This window comes from Salvelinus fontinalis, chromosome 26, assembly GCF_029448725.1.
Source record: "Salvelinus fontinalis isolate EN_2023a chromosome 26, ASM2944872v1, whole genome shotgun sequence".
Taxonomy (NCBI): domain Eukaryota; kingdom Metazoa; phylum Chordata; class Actinopteri; order Salmoniformes; family Salmonidae; genus Salvelinus; species Salvelinus fontinalis.
Genome location: NC_074690.1, coordinates 46,496,577 through 46,524,214, shown reverse-complemented (window position 1 = coordinate 46,524,214; position 27,638 = coordinate 46,496,577). Strand labels below are relative to the sequence as shown.

General features: G+C 41.2%; 1 protein-coding gene and 1 long non-coding RNA gene across 2 annotated transcripts; one reads left to right on the top strand and one right to left on the bottom strand.

The window, feature by feature from the left end:
* Positions 1-409: 409 nt before the first annotated feature.
* Positions 410-7,353, bottom strand: LOC129824464 (zinc finger protein 112-like). Its single transcript, XM_055884156.1, has 5 exons — positions 7,317-7,353; positions 6,913-7,225; positions 4,148-4,894; positions 3,121-3,888; positions 410-2,811 (listed from the first exon to the last, which is right to left on the bottom strand). The coding sequence occupies exons 2-5, from the start codon at positions 7,181-7,183 to the stop codon at positions 1,892-1,894; spliced, it is 2,706 nt and encodes a 901-aa protein (XP_055740131.1). The 5' UTR covers positions 7,184-7,225; positions 7,317-7,353; the 3' UTR covers positions 410-1,891.
* Positions 6,277-22,307, top strand: LOC129824465 (uncharacterized). Its single transcript, XR_008754754.1, has 4 exons — positions 6,277-6,419; positions 17,294-17,403; positions 17,608-17,699; positions 19,644-22,307. It is a non-coding gene; the product is annotated as an uncharacterized LOC129824465 (long non-coding RNA).
* Positions 22,308-27,638: the final 5,331 nt, after the last annotated feature.

The following is a 27,638-nucleotide window of genomic DNA, read 5'->3' as shown; positions in this document are numbered from 1 at the left end:
TCACCGGTCTGTCATGGAATCCTCGCAATCTTCTGCTCATTTTCCACCAGTAGCAATTTTCTCCTCAGCATTTCATTTTGGTTCCGAGATATTTCAAAATGTAATACAGTTGTCATCGATAAGTTTGTTAATTTCTGCCACCGCTACTTTGGCTAAAACCCTCCATGATGGAGGTTAGTTGTATGAAGGGTGATACAGGTAGACATTTTGAGTCGTTGAATTTTTTTTAAACGAGTCAACCTTAAATCTATGAATGTGAATTTTAATTCTAAAAGCTAGCTACATCAACCATGGACCCATCAACCAAAATTGAAATCTGTCTGCAAAATAAACTACTTCCGCATCAAATTTTTGTTACTGAAAATACCAGAAAAGTGAACACCTAAGTTGGAATGGCAAAAAATAGGAATCCTCTTATAAAACATTTTATTTTTTACTGGCAAGTAAAACAGTGAACCCACAAGATTGAGACATTCACAATTTTACATTTACTTGAAAAATATATACAAGCAGAAAAATAACATTTTACTCAAACTAGGCTGATTTTCCTGTGTTTTTGGTAGCTTGAGTAAAAAAAAAAAAACTAAATTTGAACTACCGTAATTGCTGGACTATTAAGCGCACCTGAATATAAGCCGTACCCACTGAATTTTTTTAAAATATGTATTTTGTACATAAATAAACCGCACACGTCTATAAGCCGCAAGTGCCTACCGGTACATTGAAACAAATGAACTTTACACAGCCTTTAAACGAAACACGGCTTGTAACAAAAATAAATAGGCTTTAACGAAACACGGCTTGTAACAAAAATAAATAGGCTTTAACGAAACACGGCTTGTAACAAAAATAAATAGGCTTTGAAACTAAACACGGCTTGTAACAAAAATAAATAGGCTTTAACGAAACACGGCTTGTAACAAAAATAAATAGGCTTTAACGAAACACGGCTTGTAACAAAAATTGCAGTAAACAGTAGCCTACCAAGAAAGTCAAACTTCATTGCGGTGGCGATTGTTTTGGCTTTCAGTCGGATCTGCACAGTTGAAACACCTCGGCCGTCTGCTCTCTGTGTGTTGACCCAGTCTTCAAGCTCATTTTCTAGTTCGGGCCATCTGCTTTTCTTCTCTGAAAGCTTTTGTTGTCAGCGTCAGTTCCTCACGCTGCTGTTTCCAACGTCTTATCATCGACTCATTAAGGCCAAGCTCCCGTGCAGCAGCTCTATTTCCTTTTCCAACAGCCAGATCGATCGCCTTCAACTTGAAAGCTGCATCATATGCATTTCTCCGTGTCTTTGCCATGATGAGGGTGACAAAATGACTACCGTAATCAGAATGATGGGAAGTTTGAGCGCGCTCGATTTACGTGACATTATGTGACGGTGCTCAGTTTTTTGGCAGCGTGAATCTTGTGAAAAATTTAAATTAAATTAGCCGCGTCATTGTATAAACCGCGAGGTTCATAGTGTGGGAAAAAAGTAGCGGCTTATAGTCCGGAAATTACGGTACTCTACTCATTCATTGAGTAGTAGACAAACTTACCATCTCCCCCCAAAAATGGTTACGTAACCCTATTAATTGGATAAATTATCCATACGTTTGATGTAGAGAAGAAAAAAACATTTCATTATTCAAATTTTTCTTTCACCTTTTTTTATACATTATTAGAGATACCTGATGACAACAAACTAAGCACTACTCAAGTGTTCCATTTAATCAAGTGTAATGGAAACAACCATATAAAACAAACATATTAAGTCTTACCAACACAATATAGTTGGACTTCCAAATTGTTGCAACACCAAGTTATTACCAATAGCAGCCATATGTCCAATACTCATTTTACAACACCAGTATTGATTGCATTTTGATGAAGCCTATCTGGCCTTTAACTACCCTGTATGAAGTCTCTGATGAGCTTTCAGGCTGCTCTTCTGAGTGAAACTCTTACCACATATCTCACAGCAGTAGGGTTTCTCACCAGTATGAGTGCGCTGGTGTCTTTCAAAATGACTATGACGATCAAAACTCTTTCCACAAATGGAGCATATGAAACATCTATTTCTTGTGTTGTCTGTGGTGGCACTGCTGCCCTCTGTGCTGTCAAAACCGTCTATACCAAGGGCAAATAAAATGCCTTCTTGACTGTTTGGTTCTGTGATGTACTCTCTCATTGCCGTTTCCTTCACTACAGGGTGTGGTACCCGGTCCTGAAACCTGGGTAGTATTGTCCTATTGCCATCCTCTCGGTTCCTTGCATGTAGAGCCATTCCTGCATACTGCTCTTGCTCAATCATTTCCAACTTGTTTTTCTCATCCTGAAAAGACAAGTGTTCAAGTTCCACCTCTCTAGAAGCTGACGAATAGAACCCGTGGTGGTGATTGTATTTGACAGAGGGCGAATCTGGATGGGACTTCTGCTGCGTCGTACCATCGAAGGAGCAACCTGGGTGTACAGACCCAGACTCGTTATCATTGTGCCTCTCTGCCGTAAAAGATCTACACAGCTGACTCTCCCTCTCATCCATGACATACTCTGGGTCATCCTGGTAACCTGGTCGCTCTGTGATTTGTTGGTGTTGATGTCCAGACAGATTGATTGTCTGGGATTTAAACTCCTTCTCTCGCTCTGTTTTCACTACTAACCCCTGCCCCCTTCCCCCCTCCTGGTCTTCACTGTCCCCAGAGCTAGGCTGTTCTTCAGCAAGTGAAGCCTGAGCCCTCTGTTCCTCTGGGTTCTCTGAGGGTCTAGGGTGGACCTCAGGCTTCTTATCAAGTTGAGGTTGTTCCATTAGCATTTCGACCCCATCCGCTTGACAAAACAAGAGTACCAAATATTTTAGCATTGATTATAACATCAAAATAGCAATCTAACATTAGCTGTTAAACTTCATCCTAAACCACTGAGAGACCAGGAAAACATTTAGTATCTGTCCCAAATGACACCTTATTCTGTATGTAGTGCACTACTTTGATCAGAGCCCTATGGGCCAAGGTCAAAAGTAGTACACTATAAAGGGAATAGGGTGCCATTTAGGATGGAACCTTAGAACAATTAACAGATTTACATTTTTCATTTATTAAAAGTATGAAAAACATCCACATTATTTTGGTCTCTTACCTCTGTGAGTCTTCAGATGCCCTTTGAGGCTGCTCTTCTGGTTGAAGCACCTTCCGCATATTTCACATCTGTACGGTTTCTCGCCCGTATGAATCCGCTGGTGCCTTTCCAGATGACCAACCCGCTCAAAAACTTTCCCACAGAATGAACAGACGAAGCACTTCTTGTCCTTGGTGACTCCTTGGAAGGTTCTCACGTTCCTTGGAAAACTAGAGAAGATAGGGCTATGGTTCAGGGTAACCCCTTCCACGCCCTGTGAGTTTGACTGTACTGTGCCGTCACTTGCTATCAACAGCGTGTCTGAAGGTCCCGAATGTTGCTGTCTGAGCTGCAAAATCATATCCTCTCTGACATCAACATAGGGTTTTCCTGGAAATGAAGCACTGCTGCATGACGCCTCCACCATTCCCGGGACATGATTTAAAGGTGAGTGGTCAGGGAGACACTGTGACTTGTGACCAGAACTGCTGAAATATTCTGAATTGCTTGTCTCAATACCATGGTCTGCTTGTGAACCAGACATCCACGACTGGCTCCCTCTCTCGTACAATGACAAGTTAGCAGCCAGTTCTTCTGCGCTGCCTGCAGTCTGCTCTTCTCCTTTACGATTCAGTGTCTGCGATGCATCCTTCTGCTCCTCTGGCTCCGACTTCACAGGCATCTCAGGAGTTAGGACCACTTCGTTATTTGTGTTGCATTGCTCTTCCTCAGACTGACTTCTATCCAGGGCAGGCATCTCCTCGTTGTTCGCTTGTGCGTCTATCGATACTGTGTGGAAATATTACGTTTGATTAATAAAATAATGAGGCAGGGAATTGTTTATGTCCTATAATAACCAATATATTGGTGTTATTATCTAGTGAGTGTTCCAAATTGTACCCAATTACCTATAAAATGCACTACTTTTGACCAGAGACCTATGGGCTCTACACGATATAGGGAATAGGGTGTCATTTGGTACGCAGCCATGGAATTGCCTATGATCTATAACCAATGTACTGTTTACATAGTGATTCTAATCTCTTACCTCTGTGAGTCTTCAGATGTCCTTTGAGGCTACTCTTCTGGTTGAAACATCTTCCACATAGGTCACAGCTGTACGGTTTCTCACCCGTATGAATTCGCAGATGCCTTTCAAGATGACCGTAACGCTCGAAACTCTTTCCACACAGTGTGCAAATGAAGTGTTTCTTAACCTGGCAAAATCTCTTGGTCCTCGCTCTCCTTGCCGTATTATAATTTGAGCCAAAACCCAACACACTTCTAGGGTCTGGGTTCGACTGTACTGTGCCGTCACTTGTTCTCTTGAGTACGTCTGACTGCCGATAATGTTGTGGCCGTCTGAGCTGTGCGATCACATCCTCTCTTACATCAAAATATAGTTTACCTGGAAACGAAACACTGCTGCATGACGCTTCCTCCTTTCCGGAATTTCCAGGAGGTACAGGAGAGTGATCAGGGAGACACTGGGAGTTTTGCCCTGAACTATTAAAATATTCCGAATTGCTCATCTCCATATCATTGTCTGCTTGTGAACTGGACATCCACTGCTGGCTGTCTCTGTCATACATCGACAGTTCGGCATCCAGACGACCTTTTTCCTTTCTCCCTGTACTTTGCTTCGCTTGTTCCAGCTCCACTCCTGGCTCAGTCTTCACCCGAGTCTCATCTGCACGTCGAATGTCTTCTTCATCCCTTTCATTACCATCTTCCCCAGACTGCAGTTTCTCAAGCGAGGTCCTCCCTACACAAGTAGTACCGCTTTTACCTGGCCCTGTGGAAATGAAGAAGTATCGCATGTCATCAAAATCCTTCATTGTTTGTTTTAATAATAATCCAAATGGAGCCGTGTCTGTTAGGGTTGGGCAATGGGAGACCTCTTCTATGATACGCTACTCCAAATATTGCGATATAGTCATTTTTGCGCTGTTAATGACTAGATAATTCCAGACTGTGCAATTTCTTGGGCTTATTTGTTTTTTACGATATTAGTCGCATTCTCATTAAATAATGTTATGTCGAAAAAAATATGGCTTAGTTTATTCATTAAGAAGTGGTCAGATGACGTGGATGCTACTGACAGGACTGTTTTGCTAGCACAGACTGGAATATGTTCTGGGATTCGTCCGATGGCATTGAATAGTATTACCACCTCAGTCACCGGCTTCATCAATAAATGCATCGATGACCGTCCCCACAGTGACCGTACGTACATATCCCAACCAGAAATCATGGATTACAGGCAACATCCGCACCGAGCTAAAGGCAAGAGCTGCCGCTTTCAAGGTTCGGGACACTAACCCGAATGCTTATAAGAAATCCCACTATGCCCTCCGACGAACCATCAAACGGGCAAAGCATCAATACAGGACAAAGATTGAATCCTTCTACACCGACTCTGATGCTTGTCAGATGTGGCATGGCTTGCAAACTATAATCAGACTACAAAGGGAAACCCAGCTGCGACCTGCCCAGTGACACGAGGCTACCAGACATAATATTAACATTACCTCAACTAACCTGTACCCCCACACATTGACTCGGTACCCCCTGTATATAGCCTCGTTATTGTTATTTTATTGTGTTACTTTTTTTTAAACTTTAGTTTATTTAGTAAATATTTTCTGAAAACTGCATTGTTGGTTAAGGGCTTGTAAGTAAGAATTTCACTTTAAGGTCTACACCTGTTGTATTCGGCGCATGTATAAGAAAATTGGATTTGCACCATATTGATAGTGCATAATTGGTAAAACTGCAGTTTGGATTTGTACATTTAAGGCTCTTGCACTTTACAATATATTGTCAATGTCAAATATCCCAACATTCGATTTAATCATATATCAGTCCAACCCTAGTTTCTGAGGGGTTGTGTCAAAGAAGGGTATAAAGGTATGTAATAATGACATTATTACATGACCATCACTAGCCTTGTCCGAGCCAGAATAAGTTACATTTTAGCAAACACTCTTATCTAGAGCTCTTAACCTCTAGGTTTCCACCCCTATCACTCATCTGCAGGAAGAGAGGTAATTGATTTTATCCAGAGAGGAGGTGGCTAAACAAGAAGTTTCACTCTCCCCAAAATAAACCCAATGCGTTATTTTGACCAAAGCTTTTTTTTTTTTTTAACCTAAGCTCGTCTCTTGCCTTCCCGCCTTTGGGACAACGACCCCCATTGTTAGGGCAGAGATATGCACATCTCGTCATTATATAAAGATCTCTGCTTTATCCCCTTACAACAGTGTATGATCATATCAATCGGTTTCACCTGCGCTACACGGAACGCAATAATATGTATTGTAAGTAGACAATAGTGCACGTTTTTACAGTGATTGTACATAAAGACAGGCTTTATTTAGCGTATATTAATTCCATTACATTTATTGCAGGAGGTGCATGCGCACTTGGTCAAAAACAATACTTAAATTCTTTAAAGACGAATTTTTCGGTGCATGCAACTTTTTATTGAGAGCTTTTTTAGTAGTACATACCGTCCGTAACGACATTAAACTACATTCGTTATTAAGTACCGTTCGTATTTTTACATGACTAATCTTGAAAAGCTGGTGAATGGCAAGTTGAATGGCTGCGTCCTGGGTTTAAGGATAATCAACATATTCTGTAAATCCAGATTTTGGTTCAATGTGAACGTGAGTTGGCCGATGAAATAAACGTACATTGTTTACCTGAAAGTGTGCTATTGCTCGCTGACCAATGTTACGTGCACAGTTACGTATTGCTAACTATTGATTGATTGTAGAGTTGCTGCTAATACTACGTCGTCGTACCCACCTTCCCTCCCAAGGTTCTCAGCAGCGACTGATCGACCATGATGAATGCGTCTTCGAGCTTGAATCCCACGAGTTCGAGCTCTTCGAAGCTCGCTGTCAAGTTGCTGTAAATTATTTTTCAGGACGTTGATTTCATTTTCCCGTTGACACATTTCCACACGTAACACAACTATACCATCGTCGACTACTTTGCTAATTTCTGCAACCGCAGCTTTAGAAAGTACCTCTATGATGGAAGCGATCTGCGCCCGTAGAGAAACACTGCTCAACATTTTCAAATGTTGAATGAATCTTAACGCAGCTCTGTCGTACTCCTGCAAAAGATTGGAACTTTGTTACTGAGTAACGTTAATATGCTACTGGTGGGCTAATCATTTGGTTTAAAAATGCTAGCTACAATGTTACCCGTGTAGTACTGTGTCGCTGCTAGTTTCTTCTTCTTCGAGATTGGGTTTGCGGATCGCATACACTGCCATCTACTGTACTGGAGTGTGAGGTCAGTCATGGCCTACCTACAATACATACAATTATTTTTATTAGTCTGGTTCCTCTATAGATTGTCGCCATTGTCTAGGACCTATAGGAACGTTGACTGAATAGTCTGCTTTCTACTATTTAGCAAGAGGCAATACCTATTTCTATAGAAGAAGCACATTTTTATTCTCAGCTTCTTAACTCATCAACTCATTTATCCAGATGCCCAGCAGTAGCAGTGAGTGGGTAAAATCACTGGGGAAGCCAAGCCCCCCCCCCAGAAAAAGCCATACTACAACCTATATGCTGTGATAATTGTGTTTGTTCTATGATTTATCTTGTTCATTCACATACCTCGCAACAGTGATATATAGGCCTAAACAATACGAAGACAGTGGCAGAATATATTCAACCACACCTTTTGTTTTATCACAAAACCGGACAGCAACCTCTGTCCAGTGAAGTTTCACAAAGCATATTGCATGTACAGTAACAGTTACATGACCTACCTACAGCTTGGTCAAGCAAGTTCATGTTTCTGAAATTTTCGGACCACTAAACATCTATTGATTTAGAACCACAGAGAGTTATGGCAAGTCACAAAGAAAACAGGGGCAGCCTCCACTAATCCAGCACCATTTCAACTTCATCAAATCGCCTTTGCTTAGTCTGATACAGTGACAACTAAAAGATACCAAAAACAATTTAGTCCAATCATTGTGAGCTAAAATATGTGGCTGTCCATGGTTCTGACTTCTGTGTGCGCGTGTGTGCATGCGTGTTTGTGCAAGTAGAAAAACATGTTGACTCACCCTTCTTGTAGAGAAGCGCCAATGCCCTCTTTCATGTTGATGAAATGGTCTATCACTCTGTCATACAGTACAGACCATTATTTTTTGTTGTCCTAGGCTACCTGACTAAAATGCTTGCTCGCTAGTCTAACTTCCATTCATGGGCAACGTTATTTAGTTAACTTCTACATATTGAACTTCCATCCTCAGGCCAGGGGCACAAACAATGTATGAATTAATGGTTGAATCAGAATTAAGTAAAACCACAAGTCCAAATCCCTATCTATAGCTATTTTAGGAAAAGGACACTTTTGCATAGCTGGCTAGCTAGCCACCGGAGGACAACACAACTAGATGTAACAATTATAGTTTCTGTCAGTGACGTTTGCTCTCAATCGGATTTGATAGGAGTGACACCAAATCCAAGCTGGCTTCCCTTGACACTTTTTTTGCTGTTCACGGTTGAGCTCGATCAATTTAGCTTGGGTTTAAAATATATATATATTTTTTTTTTGTCAAGGGAGGCCAGATGCTCACTGGCTTCCCTTGCCTTCAACGCTACGGGCTGCAACAATGTCATACTCGTTTGGACCAGACAGCATTGGATCGATGGCCTATACATAGAGAGACAGAGGGGCGCTGTTTCACTTGCACTGGTGTTTTCCAATGTAAGATACATTCAGCCTCTTGCGAATTGAAGGAAAATGAGGAAACAGAGAGATGAAAGATATGCAGTAACAGTCAAAAGTTTGGACAGACCTACTCATTCAAGGGTTTTTCTTTATTTTTGTATTTTTCTACATTGTAGAATAATAGTGAAGACATCAAAACTATGAAATAGCACACATGGAATCATGTGGTACCCAAAAAACTGTTTAAATTTTTTTTAAATATATTTTATATTCTTCAAAGTAGCTACCCTTTGCCTTGATGACAGCTTTGCACACTTAAAACCAACTGATATACATTTCAAAGATAAGATCGTAGCTGAGAATTACATTTTTTTTCCAACTGCTTACACACGTTTTCAAAACTGTCTCCGTTTTTCAAAACTCTACACACAATTTCCAAAACTGCACACACAAAATGCAAAATGCCTCACATCTCCTTCAAAATGTAACACTGCATTCAAAATGCCATAAACACATGTCAGAATGAAGCATTTGCATCAAATGGCAAACACTGCTTTCATAATAGTACATTTTTGGATATACCATGTAAACACTGTTGTTCTAAATCTAAAGCTCTTTGGTCTTTCATAGGCTTATATCTACATTTCAATACAATGTTCTACAGTGAAAGTAATCTGCTGAGAGGGGTAACAAGTACACTGTAAACACCAATGCAATGTAGAAACAGAAAATATTTATTAGGCCAAACATTACTGTTGTATACAGTAGCATATAACAAAACCATAAACATATGTAAACCAAAAGTATATTCTTTAGAATACAGTAAAGAACACAATTGTGTGTGTGGGGTCCCTGGGGGGCAGTCCAGGAATTGCTAGGGGGGGGGGGGGGGGGGGGGGGGGTGGCAGTCACCAGTGCTAAGCTACGCTTCATCTCTGGCCTGGGTCTGGCCACAATTCTTCGTCCACATCACAAGATACGTTTTCTCTTGCCAAACATCGAGGGAAGTATCTCCTAGCGTGGCGAATCCAACCTTGGACAGAGGCAACCTCTATGTCCCCACATGCGTCCTCCATTGCCTGGAGAAGCGGCATGCGGGCATAGGGTTGGCGATCATACACTTTCCAGCGCCAGGCTGAGAAGAATTCCTCTATGGGATTTAGAAAACGTGAATATGGGGGTAGGTACAAAACTACAATTGTGGATGGGTGGCAAACCAGTTTTGGACCAGAACAGCCCAGTGAAAACTAACATTGTCCTATAAAACCACAAATCTAGGGGGGGGGTCAATGTAAATAGTCCAGGTGGCCGTTTGATTAATTGTTCAGCAGTCTTATAGCTTGGGGGTGGAATCTGTTAAGGAGCATTTTAACCGAGACTTGGCTTTCCGGTACTACTTGCCGTGCAGTAGCAGAGAGAACAGTCTATGACTTGGGTGACTGGAGTCTTTGACAATTATTTGGGCCTTCCTCTGACACCGCCTAGTATATAGGTCCTGGATGGCAGGAAGCTTGGTCCCAGTGATGTACTGGGCTGTACGCACTACCTTCTGTAGCGCCTTATGGTTGGAGGCCGAGCAGTTTCCATGCAACCGGTCAGGATGCTCTCGATGGTGCAGCTGTAGAACTTTTTGAGGATCTGGGAACCCATGCCAAATCTTTTCAGTTTCCTGGGGGGTGTTGTGCCTCCTTCATGACTGTCTTGGTGTGTTTGGACCATGATAGTTTGTTGGTGATGTGGACACCAAGGAGCTTGTCAAACTCTCAAACCGCTCCACTACAGCCCGTTAATGGGAATGGGGGCGTGTTCGGCCCCCCTTTTCCTGTAGGCCACTATGCGCTCCTTTGTCTTGCTCACGTTGATGGCGAGGTTGGTGCCAGGACAACACACTGCCAGGTCTCTGACCTCCGCCCTATAGACTGTCTCATTGTTGTCGGTGATCAGGCCTAACACTTGTGTTGTCAGCAAACTTAATGATGGTGTTGGAGCAGTGCTTGGCCACGCAGACGTGGGTGAACAGGGAGTACAGGACTGAGCACACACCTCTGAGGGGTCCCGGTGTTGAGGATCAGCGTGGCAGATGTGTTGTTGCCTACCCTTATCACCTGTGGGCGGCCCGTCAGTAAGTCCAGGATCCAGTTGCAGAGGGAGCTGTTTTAGTCCCAGGGTCCTTAGCTTAGTGATGAGCTTTGTGGGCACTATGGTGTTGAAGCCCTAGCTGTAGTCAATGAACAGCATTCTTACATAGCTGTTCCTTTTTTGTCCAGGTGGGAAAGAGTGTGGAGTGCGATTGCGTCATCTGTGGCTCTGTTGGGGCGGTATGCAAATTGGAGTGGGTCTAGGGTTTCCGGGATGATGGTGTTGATGACCAGCCTTTCAAAGCACTTCATGGCTACTGATGTGAGTGCTACGGGGCGAAAGTCATTTAGACAGGTTACCTTTGCTGTCTTCGGCACAGGGACTATGGTGGTCTGCTTGAAACATGTAGGTATTACAGACTCAGTCAGGGAGAGGTTGAACATGTCAGTGAAGACAATTGCCAGTTGGTCCGTGCATGCTCTGAGTACACGTCCTGGTAATCCGTCTGGCCCCACAACCTTGTGAATGCTGACCTGTTTAAAGGATTAGTGACCCGCTCCTTGAAAGCGGCAGCTCTAGCCTTTAGCGCGGTGCGGATGTTGCCTGTAATCCATGGCTTCTGGTTGGGATATGTACACTGTGGGGACGACGTCGTCGATACACTTATTAATGAAGCCGGTGACTGAGGTGGTATAATCCTCAATGCCATTTGATGAATCCCGAAAGAGATTCCAGTCTGTGCGAGCAAAACAGTCCTGTTGTGTGGCATCTGCGTCATCTGACCACTTTTGTAATGAGCGAGTTAGTAGATCTTCCTGCTTTAGTCTTTGCTTGTAAGCAGGAATCAGGAGGATAGAATTATGGTCAGATTTGCCAAATGGAGTTCAAGGGAGAGCTTTGTATGCGTCTCTGTGTGTGGAGTGAGGGTGGTCTAGAGTTTTTTTCTTTTTTTCTTTGTTTGCACATGTGACATGCTGGTACAGATTAGGTTAAACGGATTTAAGTTTGCTTGCATTAAAGGCCCCTGTCCATTAGGAGTGCTTCTTCTGGATGAGCATTTTCTTGTTTTTCTTGCTTATGGACTTATACAGCTTGTTGAGTGCGGTCTTAGTGCCAGCATCGGTTTGTGGTGGTAAGTAGACGGCTATATCTGTGAAAATTCTCTTGGTAGATAGTGTGGTCTACAGATTATCATGAGGTACTCTGCCACAGAAGAGCAATACCTCAAGACTTCCTTAATATTAGACATCACGCAACAGCTGTTATTGACAAATAGACACACACCCCCACCTCTTGTCTTACCAGACAAAGCTGTTCTGTCCTGCCGATGCACGGAAAACCCAGCCAACTGTATATTATCCGTATTGTCGTTCAGCCACGACTCGTGAAACATAAAAGTATTCCAGTTTTTAATGTCCCGTTGGTAAGATAGTCTCGAACGGAGATCATCCAGTTTATTCTCCAGTGATTGCCCATTGGCCAATAGTAGATGGTAGAGGCGGGTTACCCACTCACCAACAAATTCCCTACGGTAGCAGAAACATTATTTACAAACAATGTGAAAAAACACACAAAATAGAACAGTTGGTTCGGAGCCCGTAAAACGGCAGCAGTCCCCTCCCGGCACCATCATAAAAGCCTGCCGAGATAAAATAATGATTGAAAGCATCACATCCCATTATTCTCAGTTATGATGCCAGAGTCTGACAGTACTTGCTTAGGCAGGGAAGTAGAGGAATTTGTACGCATCAGTGCATCATTTATTTTGTTACTGCATTTCTGACACCAGCAGAGTCAGAGATACAGTAGAGCTTAAAAAGTAGCTTTATTTAGCTTTCTTAAATCGATATAGTACATCTGTTTCTCAATTTTCTGAAAGATTGCCAGTCCACTACAGTGTCCGTTTCCCCTTGCTTTGGCCCAGGCCTGATTTCTCCTTTGAATGAGCTCAGATAATTCAGAAGATAACCAAAGGTTCGATCGATCTAGAGCCAACTCAGGGTCAGGAATACAGGAGACGGTGGGCTAAATCAGAGTAGAGCCTGAGTAGAGATGACGCGACGAAGATACAACTCAGATCGAATCGTTGTCGTTGTTGTGCGTCTGATTCAATCACTATTGGAGTATACTGGAGTTGCGGACATTCCATTGATATGTTCTTCTTTCCTTTACCTGATTAGTTGGATGTGAATATTTTTCTATTTTCTCATTTGTTGTTGTTGTTGTTGCTAAATCAGAGTAGAACATGTCAATTTGTATTTTGCTGTTTCGTATCTCCAATACATATATGGGACAAGGATCACTGAGATCATATGCAAATATTCCACTCGACAAATAGTTATTAGTAAGAATTAAAATCAATTGTTGAAGAGATAACAAGGTTTTTCACATTTAGCCGTGCGGGTTTTGAGATCAATTGAGTCCGATTTAAAATCAATGCATATACTCTTAAATTGAGCTGTGGCTGGGGATAGCCAATCCAGATTCAAATCCCCTAAAATAACCAATCCCGAGGACAGAAAAGGTGTAAACTCAGATATAGCACCAATAGCATCCGCCATGACAGCAGGGGGGGGCGGCAAATCCCATTTTCATCCATATCGGGTGAACCCTTTAGAAATTACACCACTTTTTGTACATAGTTACCCTATTTTAGGTTACCAAAAGTATTGGGGGAAATTCACTTATGTTGATTAAAGTAGTCAAAAGTTTAGTATTTGGTCTCATATTCCTAGCACTCAATGATAACATCAAGCTTGTGACTCTACAAACGTGTTGGATACATTTGGTGTTTTGGTTGTGTTTCAGATTATTTTGTGCCCAATAGAAAAGAATGGTAACTAACGTATTGTCATTTTGGAGTCACTTTTATTATAAATAAAAATACAATATGTTTCTTAACACTTCTACATAAATGTGGATGCTACCATGATTACGGATAGGCCTGAATTAATTGTGAATAGTGATGAGTGAGAAAGTTACAGACTCACAAATATCATACCCCAAAGAAATGCTAATTTCTCACCATTACAATAACATGGGAGGTTAGCATTTTGTTGGGGCATGATATCTATGCATCTGCTAGCGTACAGAGGCAGAACAACAAATAACGTGTCACTGTCCCAATACTTATATAATAGGAGTTATTATATATGGAGCGATTTCAGTGTCAATTATCAACACTTATTGCAGGCATTTTGCTGGTATGGTTTATTACGATAAGTAGCCTGTACTAGAGAAATGTGAAGTTTAAAATAAAATGAATGTGATAATTGTTAATGGCTACAACCATCGAACTAGCAGTAGCAGTTTAAAGGATAATAAAAAATAAAAAAACTTTATAAACATATCATCTTATTTATCGTTATCACTTCAATTCAGGCAATTTATCACGACATGGATTTTTGTCCGTATCCACCTGCTCTGAGTTCAGGAAGCTCATGTAAAGCACAACACGTTGCTTGCTCAACGACTTCTTCCCCCGATCAGCTCACACCGAGACTCAAACTCATGACCTCTGCCTCGCAAACACACATGACCCTCCTCCTGACGCATTCCAACCCACCAAGCTATTAAAAAAGGCCTTCTTTCAATTGCTGAAGAGGCGACACTTCAGGCGGAAGAATGAGTGTCACAGATCCCTATCTGCTACGCTAACACAAGTCTTCAAGATCCAGCAAAGTTACTCATCAGTAGAGCGTGGTTTGGTGATCCATGCTTATGTGATGAGATCTTGCCTGAGACCTGAAGACATGTTAGTTTGACATGTGTTTGTGTTAGTTTCAAGTCTCTGGCAAGGGTAGTCATTATAAGATTAACATAGGTCTGACTGGGTGGACTGTGTTAGCCTGTTGAGCTAAAGCCTAGGCATTGGTTCTGTGACTTGAATGGGTCTCTTCAAGGAGGAGGTCAAAGGGGCGTGAAGTGTAACACAGATGGTTCTGTGACCACGCTCGTGTGATGAGGAACTTGTCTGAATCCTGAAAAGTTGCATTGTCTAGCATACAGGAGACCTAGGTTAGAACCCCATCAGGCAAACTAACACATGTCTTCAGGTCTCAGGCGAGGTTGCTCATCACATGCTTGGATCCACCAAACCACCTCTGTTGCACTCTCATTAAATGGGGTGCACAGATCTTTCTGTTTCTGTTTGCCACAAAAAAAGTGTTTTTGTGCATTAGGACTGATTTTGAACCTAGTCAGTTATATTGGTGCCATGATCTTTGAGTATGAGGTCAAAGGCGGGTGAAATGCTAAGTGGGCTCACCCAGTCTTGTGACACGAAGGAGACCTGGTTCGAATCCAGTCAGTCACAAGAGCAAGATTAAATAGAAGGAGTGGAAAGCCTATCCTTAGAAGGAATATGACAGGGCTAGTCAATGTTATTCTTATTTGTTCAAATTGTGTTTTTTCTGACACTCCCTTCTAACGCGGAGAGGGGATCAGAAGGCACATCCATATTCCAGGGAGTTTTAGCTTTCAGGAAACGGTTCAAATGCTAGAGCCAAATTCATAGGAAGAAAATAAATTCAACATGCCACATTAGCTTCAGAAACTGCCAGAAGCTATCTATGTTCTCCTTTAATTTTCCCTAGCGACTCCTGTGGCGGGCCAGGTGCATGCACACTGACAAGGTCGCCAGGTGTACGGTGTTTCCTCCGACACATTGGTGCGACTGGCTTCTGGGTTAGGCGTGCATTGTGTCAAGAAGCAGTGCGGCTTGGCGGGGTTGTGTTTCGGAGGATGCACGGCTCTCGAACCTTCGCCTCTCCCGAGTCCGTACTGGAGGTACAGCAATGGGACAACTGTATCTACCAATTTGTATTTATAAAAAACTTTGTGGCTGTGTCATCTATTGGACACGCACGCATGACCCGGTCGTCACTAGTTACCCCCACCCACAAAGTAATAAGCCCTGCCCGTTTCTACAATTGATATTTTTCAAATGTGATTTTAAACCTTAACCCTAATCTTAATGACACTGCTAACCTTATGCCTAACCCTAAACTTAAATTAAGATCTGAACGCATATTTTTGTTGGCATTCATTTTTATGATATAGCCAATTTTGACTTTGTGGCTGTGGTAACTACTGGAAACCACAGGACCCCCCTACCGGCGAACGATGAACTCAACTCTAAAGAGTCATGATTCAGCAAGCCTCTCGTTCACTATAGGGGGCTTATTGGAGCTGTCATTTTGTTACTGAGACTTGTAAAGTGTGCTTTAAACAATGTACATTTTATTGATACATTTCAAACAAGGTGTAGTTTTGGCCACAACCGGACTAGATTGTGAACAAATCTTGGTGGTGTTCTCAAGCCCGAGTTTTTATGCGAGTAAAGTTGCCTAATTATCAGATAAAAAATATCATGACAGGCCTGGTAAACTTTCCAAATGTTGACAACAAAATACACTAGACAATGTGGGATCTTTTTGTGTAGGTAAAAGAAATTCTGTGACAAATGTCGGTGGAAAGGCTTTTATGTGCAAATATTGATCTAATAACTATCATATCGAAGTAAACGTCATGCGATGAGATGTTGTGTGGTCCCCCCACTACATCTCGTCTGGAAAGCTGGCGGTTTATTAGGCCAGTGGTTCCCAAACTGAAAAAAACAACAAACACAATACTTTTTGGGGAACTCAGTCTGACTTTCAAACTTACTCTTGAAAGTTGTAATAGTGGAATGCACAAGATGCAATTTCGAAATTGGGTAGTGCATCATCAGTTTTCCTCGTCATGTCAGTCATTGCATACCTTAGAGAGCTATTTATAACTGCACATTTTAGTGGCCTTTTATTGTCCCCAGCACAAGGTACACCTGTGTAATGTCCAGGGGTATCGTCGGACAGGGGCCGGACCCCCCCGTCCGTCCGTCCGTCTCAGCCTCCAGTATCTATGCTGCAATAGTCTATGTGCCGGGGGCTAGGGTCAGTCTGTTATATCTGGTGTAATTCTCCTCTTATCTGGTGTCCTGTGTGAATTTAAGTATTCTCCCTCTAATTCTCTCCCTCGCCTCCCGAAGGACCTGAGCCCTAGCACCATGCCTCATGACTACCTGGCCTGATGACTCCACCTGTCAGGTGGATTGGATGGATTATCTTGGCAAAAGAGAAACGCTCACTAACAGGGTTTAAACAAATTTGTGCACAAAATGAGAGAAATAATATTTTTGTGCATATGGAACATTTCTGGGATATTTTATTTCAGCTCATGAAACATGGGACCAACACTTCACATTTTTGTTCAGTATAGATTTTATTCTGCTAAATGTTGGACAAATTGAGTTTGGAGTCAATTCATTTTAGCCTACCTGCCAACATTTTTATAAACCCTATATCTGAGAGTACTGCAGGAGCCCTCAAGCAGTTTTCTTGATGTCTGCAATCATTTGCTGTTTCAGATAAGTAAATGGACAGCTGTGCTTCAGACTGGAGACCCAGTCAGCGAGGAGATGAGGATGCATTTGGTGTGAAGGACATTCCACTTGGGTCGGCTTTGGTAGATGTCAAGGTCTCTGTATCCCATGATTCTTGTGTAGTTGAATCAGAGATTATTTTGGGATCCTAGGGGAGCAAAGGGCATCTCTGTTGAGGCCCTTTGCTCTACTAGGAGCTGCAAGGGACACATAACTCTAGAAAACCCATCTTTAACTCAGTCTTAGACTTAAAACCTGACAAGTTGACAATGCTGTCTAATAATTTCATCCTTCTCTAGTTTGCAGATTTAGAGTCACCTTTCATTAAGGTAGAGAGACCGGATGAAGGACCATGGAGAAGGGGCGCAACATGGAGGACCAAGTGGATGGGGTAACTGAATTCATTGGACATGCCTACTTCCGTTCAAAACAGGGTCTCTGTCCCAAATGGCACCCTATTCCCTATATAGTGCACTACTTTTAAACAGGGCCCATAGGGCTTTGGTCCAAAGTAGTGCACTCTGTCGGGTGCCATTTGGAACGCATTCATAGGGTGAGCTTACTTGGTTTCCAAACCTTGTTATACTGACCATGGTGTTGAATTTTTTATTTGATAACATTTTGCTATTATATAATTTTTTGGTCCATATAAGAAGGGCATCAACTTCTTTACATAAGTACATGTACAGTTGAAGTCGGAAGTTTACATACACTTAGGTTGGAGTCATTAAAACTCATTTTTCAACCACTCCACACATTTATTGTGAACAAACTATAGTTTTGGCAAGTCGGTTAGGACATCTACTTTGTGCATGACACAAGTAATTTTTACAACAATTGTTTATTTCACTGTATCACAAATCCAGTGGGTCAGAAGTTTACATGCACTAAGTTAACTGTGCCTTTAAACAGCTTGGAAAATTCCAGAAAATTATGTAATGGCATTAGAAGCTTCTGATAGGCTAATTGACATCATTTGAGTCAATTGGAGGTGTACCTGTGGCGGTATTTGAGGCCTACCTTCAAACTCAGTGTTTCTTTGCTTGACGTTATGGGAAAATCAAAAGAAATCAGCCAAGACCTCAGAAAAGAATTGTAGACCTCCACAAGTCTGGTTCATCCTTGGGAGCAATTTCCAAACGCCTGAAGATACCATGTTCATCTGTACAAACAATAGTGCGCATGTATAAACACCATGGGACCACACAGCCGTCTTACCGCTCAGGAAGGAGATGCAATCTGTCTCCTAGAAAACGTACTTTGGTGCGAAAAGTGTAAATCAATCCCAGAACAACAGCAAAGGACCTTGTGAAGATGCTGGAGGAAACAGGTACACAAGTATCTATGTCCACAGTAAAACAAGTCCTATATCGACATAACCTGAAAGGCTGCTCAGCAAGGAAGAAGCCACAGCTCCAAAACCGCCATAAAAAAGTCAGACTAAGGTTTGCAACTGCACATGGGGACAAAGATTGTACTTTTTGGAGAAATGTCCTCTGGTCTGATGACACAAAAATAGAACTGTTTGGCCATAATGACCATTGTTATGTTTGGAGGAAAATGGGGGCCACTTGCAAGCCGAAGAACACTATCCCAACCGTGAAGCACGGGGGTGGCAGCATCATGTTGTGGGGGTATATGCTGCAGGAGGGACTGGTGCACTTCACAAAATAGATAGCATCATGAGGACGTAAAATTATGTGGATATATTGAAGCAACATCTCAAGACATCAGTCAGGAAGTTTAAACTTGGTCGCAAATGGGTCTTCCAAATGGACAATGACCCCCAAGCATACTTCCAAAGTTGTGGCAAAATGGCTTAAGGACAACAAAGTCAAGGTATTGGAGTGGCCATCAGAAAGCCCTGACCTCCATCCTATAGAAAATTTGTGGGCAGAACTGAAAAAGCGTGTGTCAGCAAGGAGGCCTAGAAACCTGACTCAGTTACACCAGCTCTGTCAGGAGAAATGGGCCAAAATTCACCCAACTTATTTTGGGAAGCTACCCGAAACGTTTGACCTAAGTTAAACAATTTAAAGGCAATGCTACCAAATACTAATTGAGTGTATGTAAATGTCTGACGCACAGGGAATGTGATGAAAGAAATGAAAGCTGAAATAAATCATTCTCTCTACTATTATTCTGACATTTCACATTGTTAAAATAAAGTGGTGATCCTAACTGACCTAAGACAGGGAATTTGTACTTGGATTAAATGTCGGGAATTGTAAAAAACTGAGTTTAAATGTATTTGGCTAAGGTGTATGTAAACTTCCGACTTAAACTGTATATCTTTTTTTGGCTTTGCAATTATAACTGAGTGATGTCTTTGCAGGAAACACCAGATCCAGCAATAATGCCATCCAGAATCTCCCCATTGAGAATCATCAGCACTTGGAAGAAGAGGAGAATCATGCCCCACTAACCCTCCTAGAGGAGCAGCTGGCAGAAGATCCAGAGAAGCTCAGTAAGCTGCACCAGTTTGGGAACCGTGGAGAGCAGGAGACCAGTGTTCTGGAGTTTGTAATAAAGATGGAGAAGGAGAAAGAACATTCTGGATCCAGTCAGGATGGATGTCAACAGAGGAACACAGAAAAGCAGGGGAATCCCTTGAGCTCTGAGTTTGTAATGGATGAAAGAGACAGTCAACTGTGGTCGTCTATAGTTCAAGGGAATGACCCTGACATAGTCATAGACACTGACTTTCCTAATTTCTCTTGTTGCAGTATTCAGAGTTTTTTCAGATTGTGCCGAAGCTCAGCCCCTATCCTAAATGGTACCCTATATTCCCTATTTAGTGCACTACTTTTGATCAGAGTCCTGACTTTTGTTTTGGATGTGAAACTAAATAATTGTGTTCATTGCTACACACCAGAGGGCAGTGTAACACTTCATTCAAAAAATAGGAAATGGTCAGTCACTCTAATGTGGTTTTGCTGAGGGAACAAGAACTAACCCAAATGTAAAGTTGTCCTTTACTGTTGGGTCCTTTGAAAAATAAAACTGTAATGGAGGGGTTGTCATATGCCAGAAATAGAGAAAGCTATGACGCTTTTCCAATAAGTAAGGGCTTTACAATACAACACAAATTAATTTTCTATTAGTTACAGCGAACAACGGAAAAGTGTCTTCCCCTTGCACCTAGCCGTATTTCACTGGTGTAGACAGGAGGCAGTTGCATGTTTAGAACTACTGAATTTATTTAAGCACTATAGATCAAAGCGGGACAAACCCAAACACTGTTGTGCTCAAAATATATCTTCATAATGAAAAGGCACAGGGCAAACCCAAAGTGCAAAATATAAAGTACTCAGGAAATAGTAGGAGAGATTCCTTTCAGGAAAACAAGTAACATTTACAATGACCGACAAAGACAATTGGCAGAGGGAGTATATATACAGTGATAGAGTGGGGATGAGATAAGTCCGGGGTTGATGAGTGAAGGGCGTTTGCCAGCAGTCGTTTCGGCAGCAGCTAGAGGGCCGAACGCCTGAGCTGGACAGGAGGGGAGCCAAAGCGAAGGCTGGTGTGACACCGTCGGGAGAATTTGGGAAGGTTGTGGCTGATTTAACTTCACTTATTGTGGTGATCTATTCAGCACCATGGATAGTGCTGGGGTTGATCAATTGTCCACGAATCTAAACCCACTGTGAATCATGTGCTAAAAGCTAACATTTACTTATTGCATTCACTCACCTAAAAATCTATGGTTGGCCCATTTCTAGCCATGAAGTAAATTATCATCTCTCAAGGTTTTGTTTCAAAATGTTTATTTAGTCACAGCATAAAATAAATGAACCGTGAGCCTTCTGGCTACACAATCGTGGACTATACAAAGGGGGTACAAAACATTAGGAACTCCTGCTCTTTCCATGACAGACTGACAAGGTGAATCCAGATGAAAGCAATGATTCCTTATTGATGTCACCGTATTGATGTTAAATCCACCTCAATCAGTGTAGATGAAAGGGAGAAAACAGGTTAAAGATCATTTTTAAGCCTTGAGACAATTGAAACATTGATTGCGTATGTGTGCCATTCAGAGGGTGAATGAGCAAGACAAAAGATGTGAGTGCCTTTGAACGGGGTATGGTAGTAGGTGCGAGTGGCACCGGTTTGATTGTGTCAAGAACTGCAACATTGCTGGGTTTTTCACGCTCTACAGTTTCCCGTGTATATCAAGATTGGTCCACCCCCCAAAGAATATCCAGCCAACTTGACACAACTGTGGGAAGCATTGGAGTCAACATGGGCCAACATCCCTGTGGAACGCTTTCGACACCTTGTAGAGTCCATGCCCCTGCGAATTGAGGCAGTTCTGAGGGTAAAAGGGGATGCAACTCAATTTTAGGATGGTGTTACTAATGTTTTGTTCACTCTGTGTATAATCTAATTAAATAAACAAGTCAAGACCCATCAATTATTATTTTCCATTATTACTTTTATTCAAGACAGAAAAAACTAAATGTTCATAAAGCAGTTCAATTCAAGTTTATTAAAAAAATTTTTTTAAATGGCATTAACATGAAAAACAGTCTTAGTCAGAAACAGTAACTATAATTGTAGATAGGCCTAACTGTAATTGTAGCTGACTGATTCTCAAGACCCAGCCAATCACAGTGGTGTAAAGTACAGTACTTAAGTAAAAATACTTTAAAGTACTACTTAAGTAGTTTTTTTGTGGTATATGTACGTTACTATTTATATTTTTTACTACTTTTACTTCACTACATTCTTTAAGAAAATATACTTTTTACTCCATACATTTTCCTTGTCACCCAAAAGTACTCGTTACATTTTGAATGCTTAGCACAACAGGAAAATAGTCAAATTCACACACTTATCAACCGAACATCCATGGTCATCCCTACTGCCTATTATCTTGCGAACTCACGAAAAACACATGCTTCGTTTGTAAATTATGTCTGAATGTTGGAGTGTGCCCGTGGCTTTCTGTAAAAAATAGAAAAAGAAAATGGTGCCGTCTGGTTTGCTTAACATAAGGAATTTGAAATTATTTACAATTTTACTTTTGATACTTAAGTATATTTTAAACCAAATACTTGTGTACTTATACTCAAGTTGAATTTTACTGGGTGACTTTTACTTTTACTTGAGTCATTTTCTATTAAAGGTATCTTTACTTTTACTCAAGTAAGATAGTTGGGTACTTTTTCCACCACTAGCCAAACACATGTAGAATAACATTCTACACACAAACTAAGGTTATAGGCTACATCAAATAACCTGGTAGGCCTACCCTGCAGCAAACAAACAAAGTATTTGCTTAGGCTACAGGCCTATCTGTTTAACTTTTCTTTTATGCTGAAGTGGGCTCTCAAAAAGCATGTGCATCAATTGTTCCCGGACTCAGGCGGTTACTGATAATCGCCACAAATTGGCCACAGACTGAGAAGGCTCTCTTGATCTCCATAGAGGTAGCCTGGATCTTGGCGAGAGATGATGCATGTTTTTTTACCATTTTTTTGTTGTTGCTTAAATTAGGCAGAATTCCCTTAGACAGAATTTTTAACAGGTTGGTTTTGTAGTCGGCCTCATTGGCATTCATTTGAATAAAGCTTTGCCACACAGACAACCTTTTCTTTAGTTAATTAAAGCAGTTAGGCCAAACAGTAGCTCAAAAGCTGGAGCCAATTTTCTTACCTATTAACTGCATTTCAAGGTTGTGTATAGTTTCAGCATAAACAATGCATGAGTGTCACGCACTGACCATAGAGAGCCTTTATTTTCTATGGTGGAGTAGGTCAGGGCGTGACTGGGGGGTTAGTCTAGTTTATATTTTCTATGTGGGGTTCTAGGTTGTTTTTCTATGTTGCGGTTTTGGTATGATTCCCAATTACAGGCAGCTGGCTATCGTTGTCTCTAATTGGGGATCAAACTTAAGTAGCATTTTTTCCACCTGTGGGTTATGGAATATTGTTTATGTCTGTGTTAGTGTGTTTGTGCACTACGTTGTCACGGGTCTTTGTAAGTTTTGTTATTTTGTGTCCAGTTTCACTTTATAATTAAAGATGTGGAACTATACTCACGCTGCGCCTTGGTCTGCTCATTTAGAAGACCGTGACAGAATATCCCATCAAAACAGGACCAAGCAGCGTGCCCAGGTGGAGAAAGTATCCTGGGCTTGGGAGGAGAGAAAGAAGGAGAAGACATTCTGAACATGGAAGAAAATTATGGCTGGAGACGAAAGCCTTCCGTGGAAGCAGACGTAGGGAGAGAAGGGAGGACAGCGACGACACCGTGGTTCGCGGCCACAGAGAGACCAAGGACAACCCCAAGATTTTTTGGGGGGGGGAAATTGGGGGGGGGAAACTCGAAATTGAGTTCAGGTGCATCCTGTTTCCATTGATCATCCTTGAAATGTTTATACAACTTGATTGGAGTCCACCTGTTGTAAATTAAATTGATTGGACATGATTTGGAAAGGCACACACCTGTCTATATAAGATCCCACAGTTGACAGGAAATGTCAGAGCAAAAACTAAGCCAACTAAGGAATTGTTCGTAGAGCCCCGAGACAGGATTGTGTTGAGGCACAGATCTGGGGAAGGGTACCAAAACATTTCTGCAGCATTGAAGGTTCCCAAGAACGCAGTGGCCTCCATTATTCTTAAATGGAAGAAGTTTGGAACCACCAAGACCCTTCATAGAGCTGGCCGCCTGGCCAAACTGAGCAATTGGGGGGAGAAGGGCCTTGGTCAGTGAGGTGACCAAGAACCCGATGGTCACTCTGATAGAGCTCCAGAGTTCTTCTGTTGAGATGGGAGAACCTTCCAGAAGTGCAACCAGCTCTACTACACTCCACCAATCAGGCCTTTATGGTAGAGTGGCCAGGCGGAAGCCACTTGTCAGAAAAAGGCACATCACAGCGCACTTGGAGTTTGCCAAAAGGCACCTAAAGATGAGAAACAAGATTCTCTTATCTGATGAAACCAAGATTGAACTTTTTGGCCTGAATGCAAAGCGTCACGGCTGGAGGAAACCTGGCACCATTCCTAAAATTGTAGTCATCATGACTGAATACCGACTGGGCATGCAGGGCACCAAATTTTATTTGTCACATGATTTGTAGACTAACTTACTGTCTCTTTCCAAAAATGCAGAGAGAGAAATAGAAAAAGAAAGAAAGATAATAGCATGAGGAATAAATACACAATGAGTAACGATAACTTGGCTATTTACACAAGGTACCAGTACTGAATCGATGTGCAGGGGTACGAGGTAATTGAGGTAGATATGTCTATATGGGTAGGGGTAAAATGACTACTAACCTAAATTATAGAGTAAACCACAATACTAACCACAATACTAACCTAAATTATAGAGTAAAAAGAAGGAAGCCTGTACAGAATAAAAATATTCCAAAACTTACACCATGTTTGCAACAAGGCACTAAATTAAAACTGCTAAAAATCTGGCAAAGAAGTTAACTTTATGTCCTGAATACAAAGTGGTGTGTTTGGAGCAAATCCAACACAACACATCACTGAGTACCGCTCTTCATATTTTTAAGCATGGTGGTGGCTGCATTATGTAATGGGTATGCTTGTCATCATAGTTACATGTTTGGACTTAAATCTGCTTAAAAATCTATGGCAAGACTTGAAAATGGCTATCCAGCAATGATCAATAACCAACTTGACAGCTTGAAGAATTTAAAAAATAATAATGTGCAAATATTGTGCAATCCAGGTGTGCAAAGCTCTTTGAGACTTACCCAGAAACACTCACAACTGTAATCACTGCCTAAGGTGATTCTTACATGTATTGACTCAGTGGTGTGAATACTTACGTAAATTAGATATTTCTGTATTTCATTTGGCAAAAAACAAATAATAATCTTTTCACGTTGTCATTATGGGATATTGTGTGTAGATGGGTGAGAGAAAAACATCAACATAATCAATTCTAAAATCAGGCTGTAACACAACAAAATGTGGAATAAGTCAAGGGGTATGAATACTTTCCAAAGGCACTCTCCAGAATAGTAGTTTGAATCCTCCTTTAAGACATTAAATAAAAAACATGAATTATAGAATGAAAAAGTGCTACTATAAATAAGTATTACAAATATACAGAGAACATCCATAATTGTCAGTATACCAACATAGCACATTTCAGTTACAGGTTACACCACTATGTTATGGGAACACTTACAGTTTGGTCATTTACTTCACCTATAAAATCTAATAAAAAAAAACCAAATACTATTACAACTTGCAAGTATTTCTGAACTGTACAAAATAAATATAAATGTACTAAATGATCAAGCTAATACATTAATTGAATGTCAATAATAACAGTCGGATCGATTCGGCTCAACACAGCTGTGTATTTACAAAATTGTAATATACACTGAGTATACCAAACATTAGGAACACCTTCCGAATATTGAGTTGCAACCCCTTCCCCTTTTGCCCTCAGTACAATCTCAATTCATCGGTGCATGGACTCTACAAGGTGTCGAAAACATTCCACAGGGATGCTGGCCCGTGTTGACTCCAATGTTTTCCACTGTTGTGTCAAGTTGGCTGGATGTCCTTTGGGTGGTGGACCATTCTTGTTACACACGGGAAACTGTTGAGTCTGAAAAACCCAGCAGCGTTGAAGTTCTTGACCACCATAGCCCGTTCAAAGGCACTTAAATATTTTGTCTTGCTCAATCACCGTCTGAACAGAACATATACACAATTCATGTCTCAAGGCTTAAAAATCCTTCTTTAACCGATCTCCTCCCCCTCATCTACACTGGTTGAAATGCATTTAACAAGTGACATCAATAAGGGATCATAGCTTCCAGCTGGATTCACCCGGTCAGTCTATGTCATGGAAAGAGGTGTTCTTAATGGTTTGTACACTCAGGCTACTTTACTCAAAATTGCCAGGTTTTCATAACACACATTAAAGGCTCAATGCAGCCATTTTTATCTCAATATGAAATCATTTGTGTATAACAATTTGTGCCTTACTGTTATTTTTGTCTGGGAGTGGTCTGAGCGTGGAGCCTGATTGGACGAGCCTAATGGGAAGGATATGTGACCTAAAAACGAATTGTTATTGGCAGAGAGGTTTAGAACTCTCTTTCTTATTGGTCTATTAACTCATTTATCACCAGCCAGGCCAAAACTCCATCTCATCAAAACAGGCAGAAATTTCAGGTGGTCTTTTCGAACAGCTACAAGGGCATTATCATCATTTTCACCATTTCACAATACTATTCCAACATTATAGTGTGTAAATATATATAAAACACAGGAAAATCACATTTTTGACAGCACTGGGCCAACCAAACCGAGATCAGTTAAATGATTTGAATTCCATTTTGTTATTTTTTGGGGGTGAGTTAGAGATAAATCAGATCAAGCCCGAACTGTGCGATGTAGAAGGGAGTTGTAGTTTCCAGCAGGCCACTATTCTACATAGTTCAGCTGAGGAAACTTGGTAATTAACTACAATACCCATAATCCATTGCGCACCCACATACTTGTCCGGTCTGTGTGGAGCAGACACAGAGAGAAGAGATAGAAAGCAGCTGCTTCGCAAGGTATCTCTACCTAAAAATACACGACCTAAGTGATTGATAGTTGGCATTCAACAGTCATAAAAGAATGCAATATTTACTTTGAAGAACTACTAAAACAATGATTTTGTCAGACACCATATGCAGCAGCTTTATAGAGATGAGATGACTTGGAATGAAATAGTAAAGTCATCACATTGAACAAATGTATATACACAACAACTGAAATATTTCATTAAAATAAAGTAATGTTAATAAATAATGGTTAATAAGTGATAAGCAGTAATGAGCAGTCACTGCCATCATGGGACTTTTATTAATTGTATTATTCTGTGTCGCTACAGCATTCGACCCCAATAATGCATAGCGCATTTAATGCCCCGCAAAAATATCAAAACCAAAAACCGTGATTATTTTTTAATAATCCAACTGAAACCGAACCGACCTCAAAAAGCACTAATTGCTCAGCATTAATAATGGGAAAAGTGTGCACATGCCCAAAAGTACAAGTTTTTACTGGGTTAGTAATTACATTTATTTAATTAATACATGTAATTACTAAGCAAGTAAAAACTTAAATTTTTTGGGCACCAGCACCCTTTTTTTCTATAAATGAAGGGTTCAATGTGTGACATCAGGGTCAACATTTCGAAATGCTTTGATATACATTTAAGTATGATTTTTTTTGCCTAAAAAGCACTTAATAAAGAACGGACATGGAACGAGACAGGAACAGCGTCAGCAAACTAGTAATACAAACAAAAAACAATTAATGCAGAAGCAGGGAAC

What these genes read in the sequence shown, in the direction of transcription:
- LOC129824464 (XM_055884156.1), bottom strand. Translation starts at nt 7,183, where the DNA reads ATGTTGAGCAGTGTTTCTCTACGGGCGCAGATCGCTTCCATCATAGAG. An exon ending in ACATCTGAAGACTCACAGAG is followed by an intron (nt 3,889 to 4,147) that starts GTAAGAGATTAG and finishes ATTTCCACACAG; the next exon opens with TATCGATAGACGCACAAGCG. An exon ending in GCATCTGAAGACTCACAGAG is followed by an intron (nt 2,812 to 3,120) that starts GTAAGAGACCAA and finishes TGTTTTGTCAAG; the next exon opens with CGGATGGGGTCGAAATGCTA.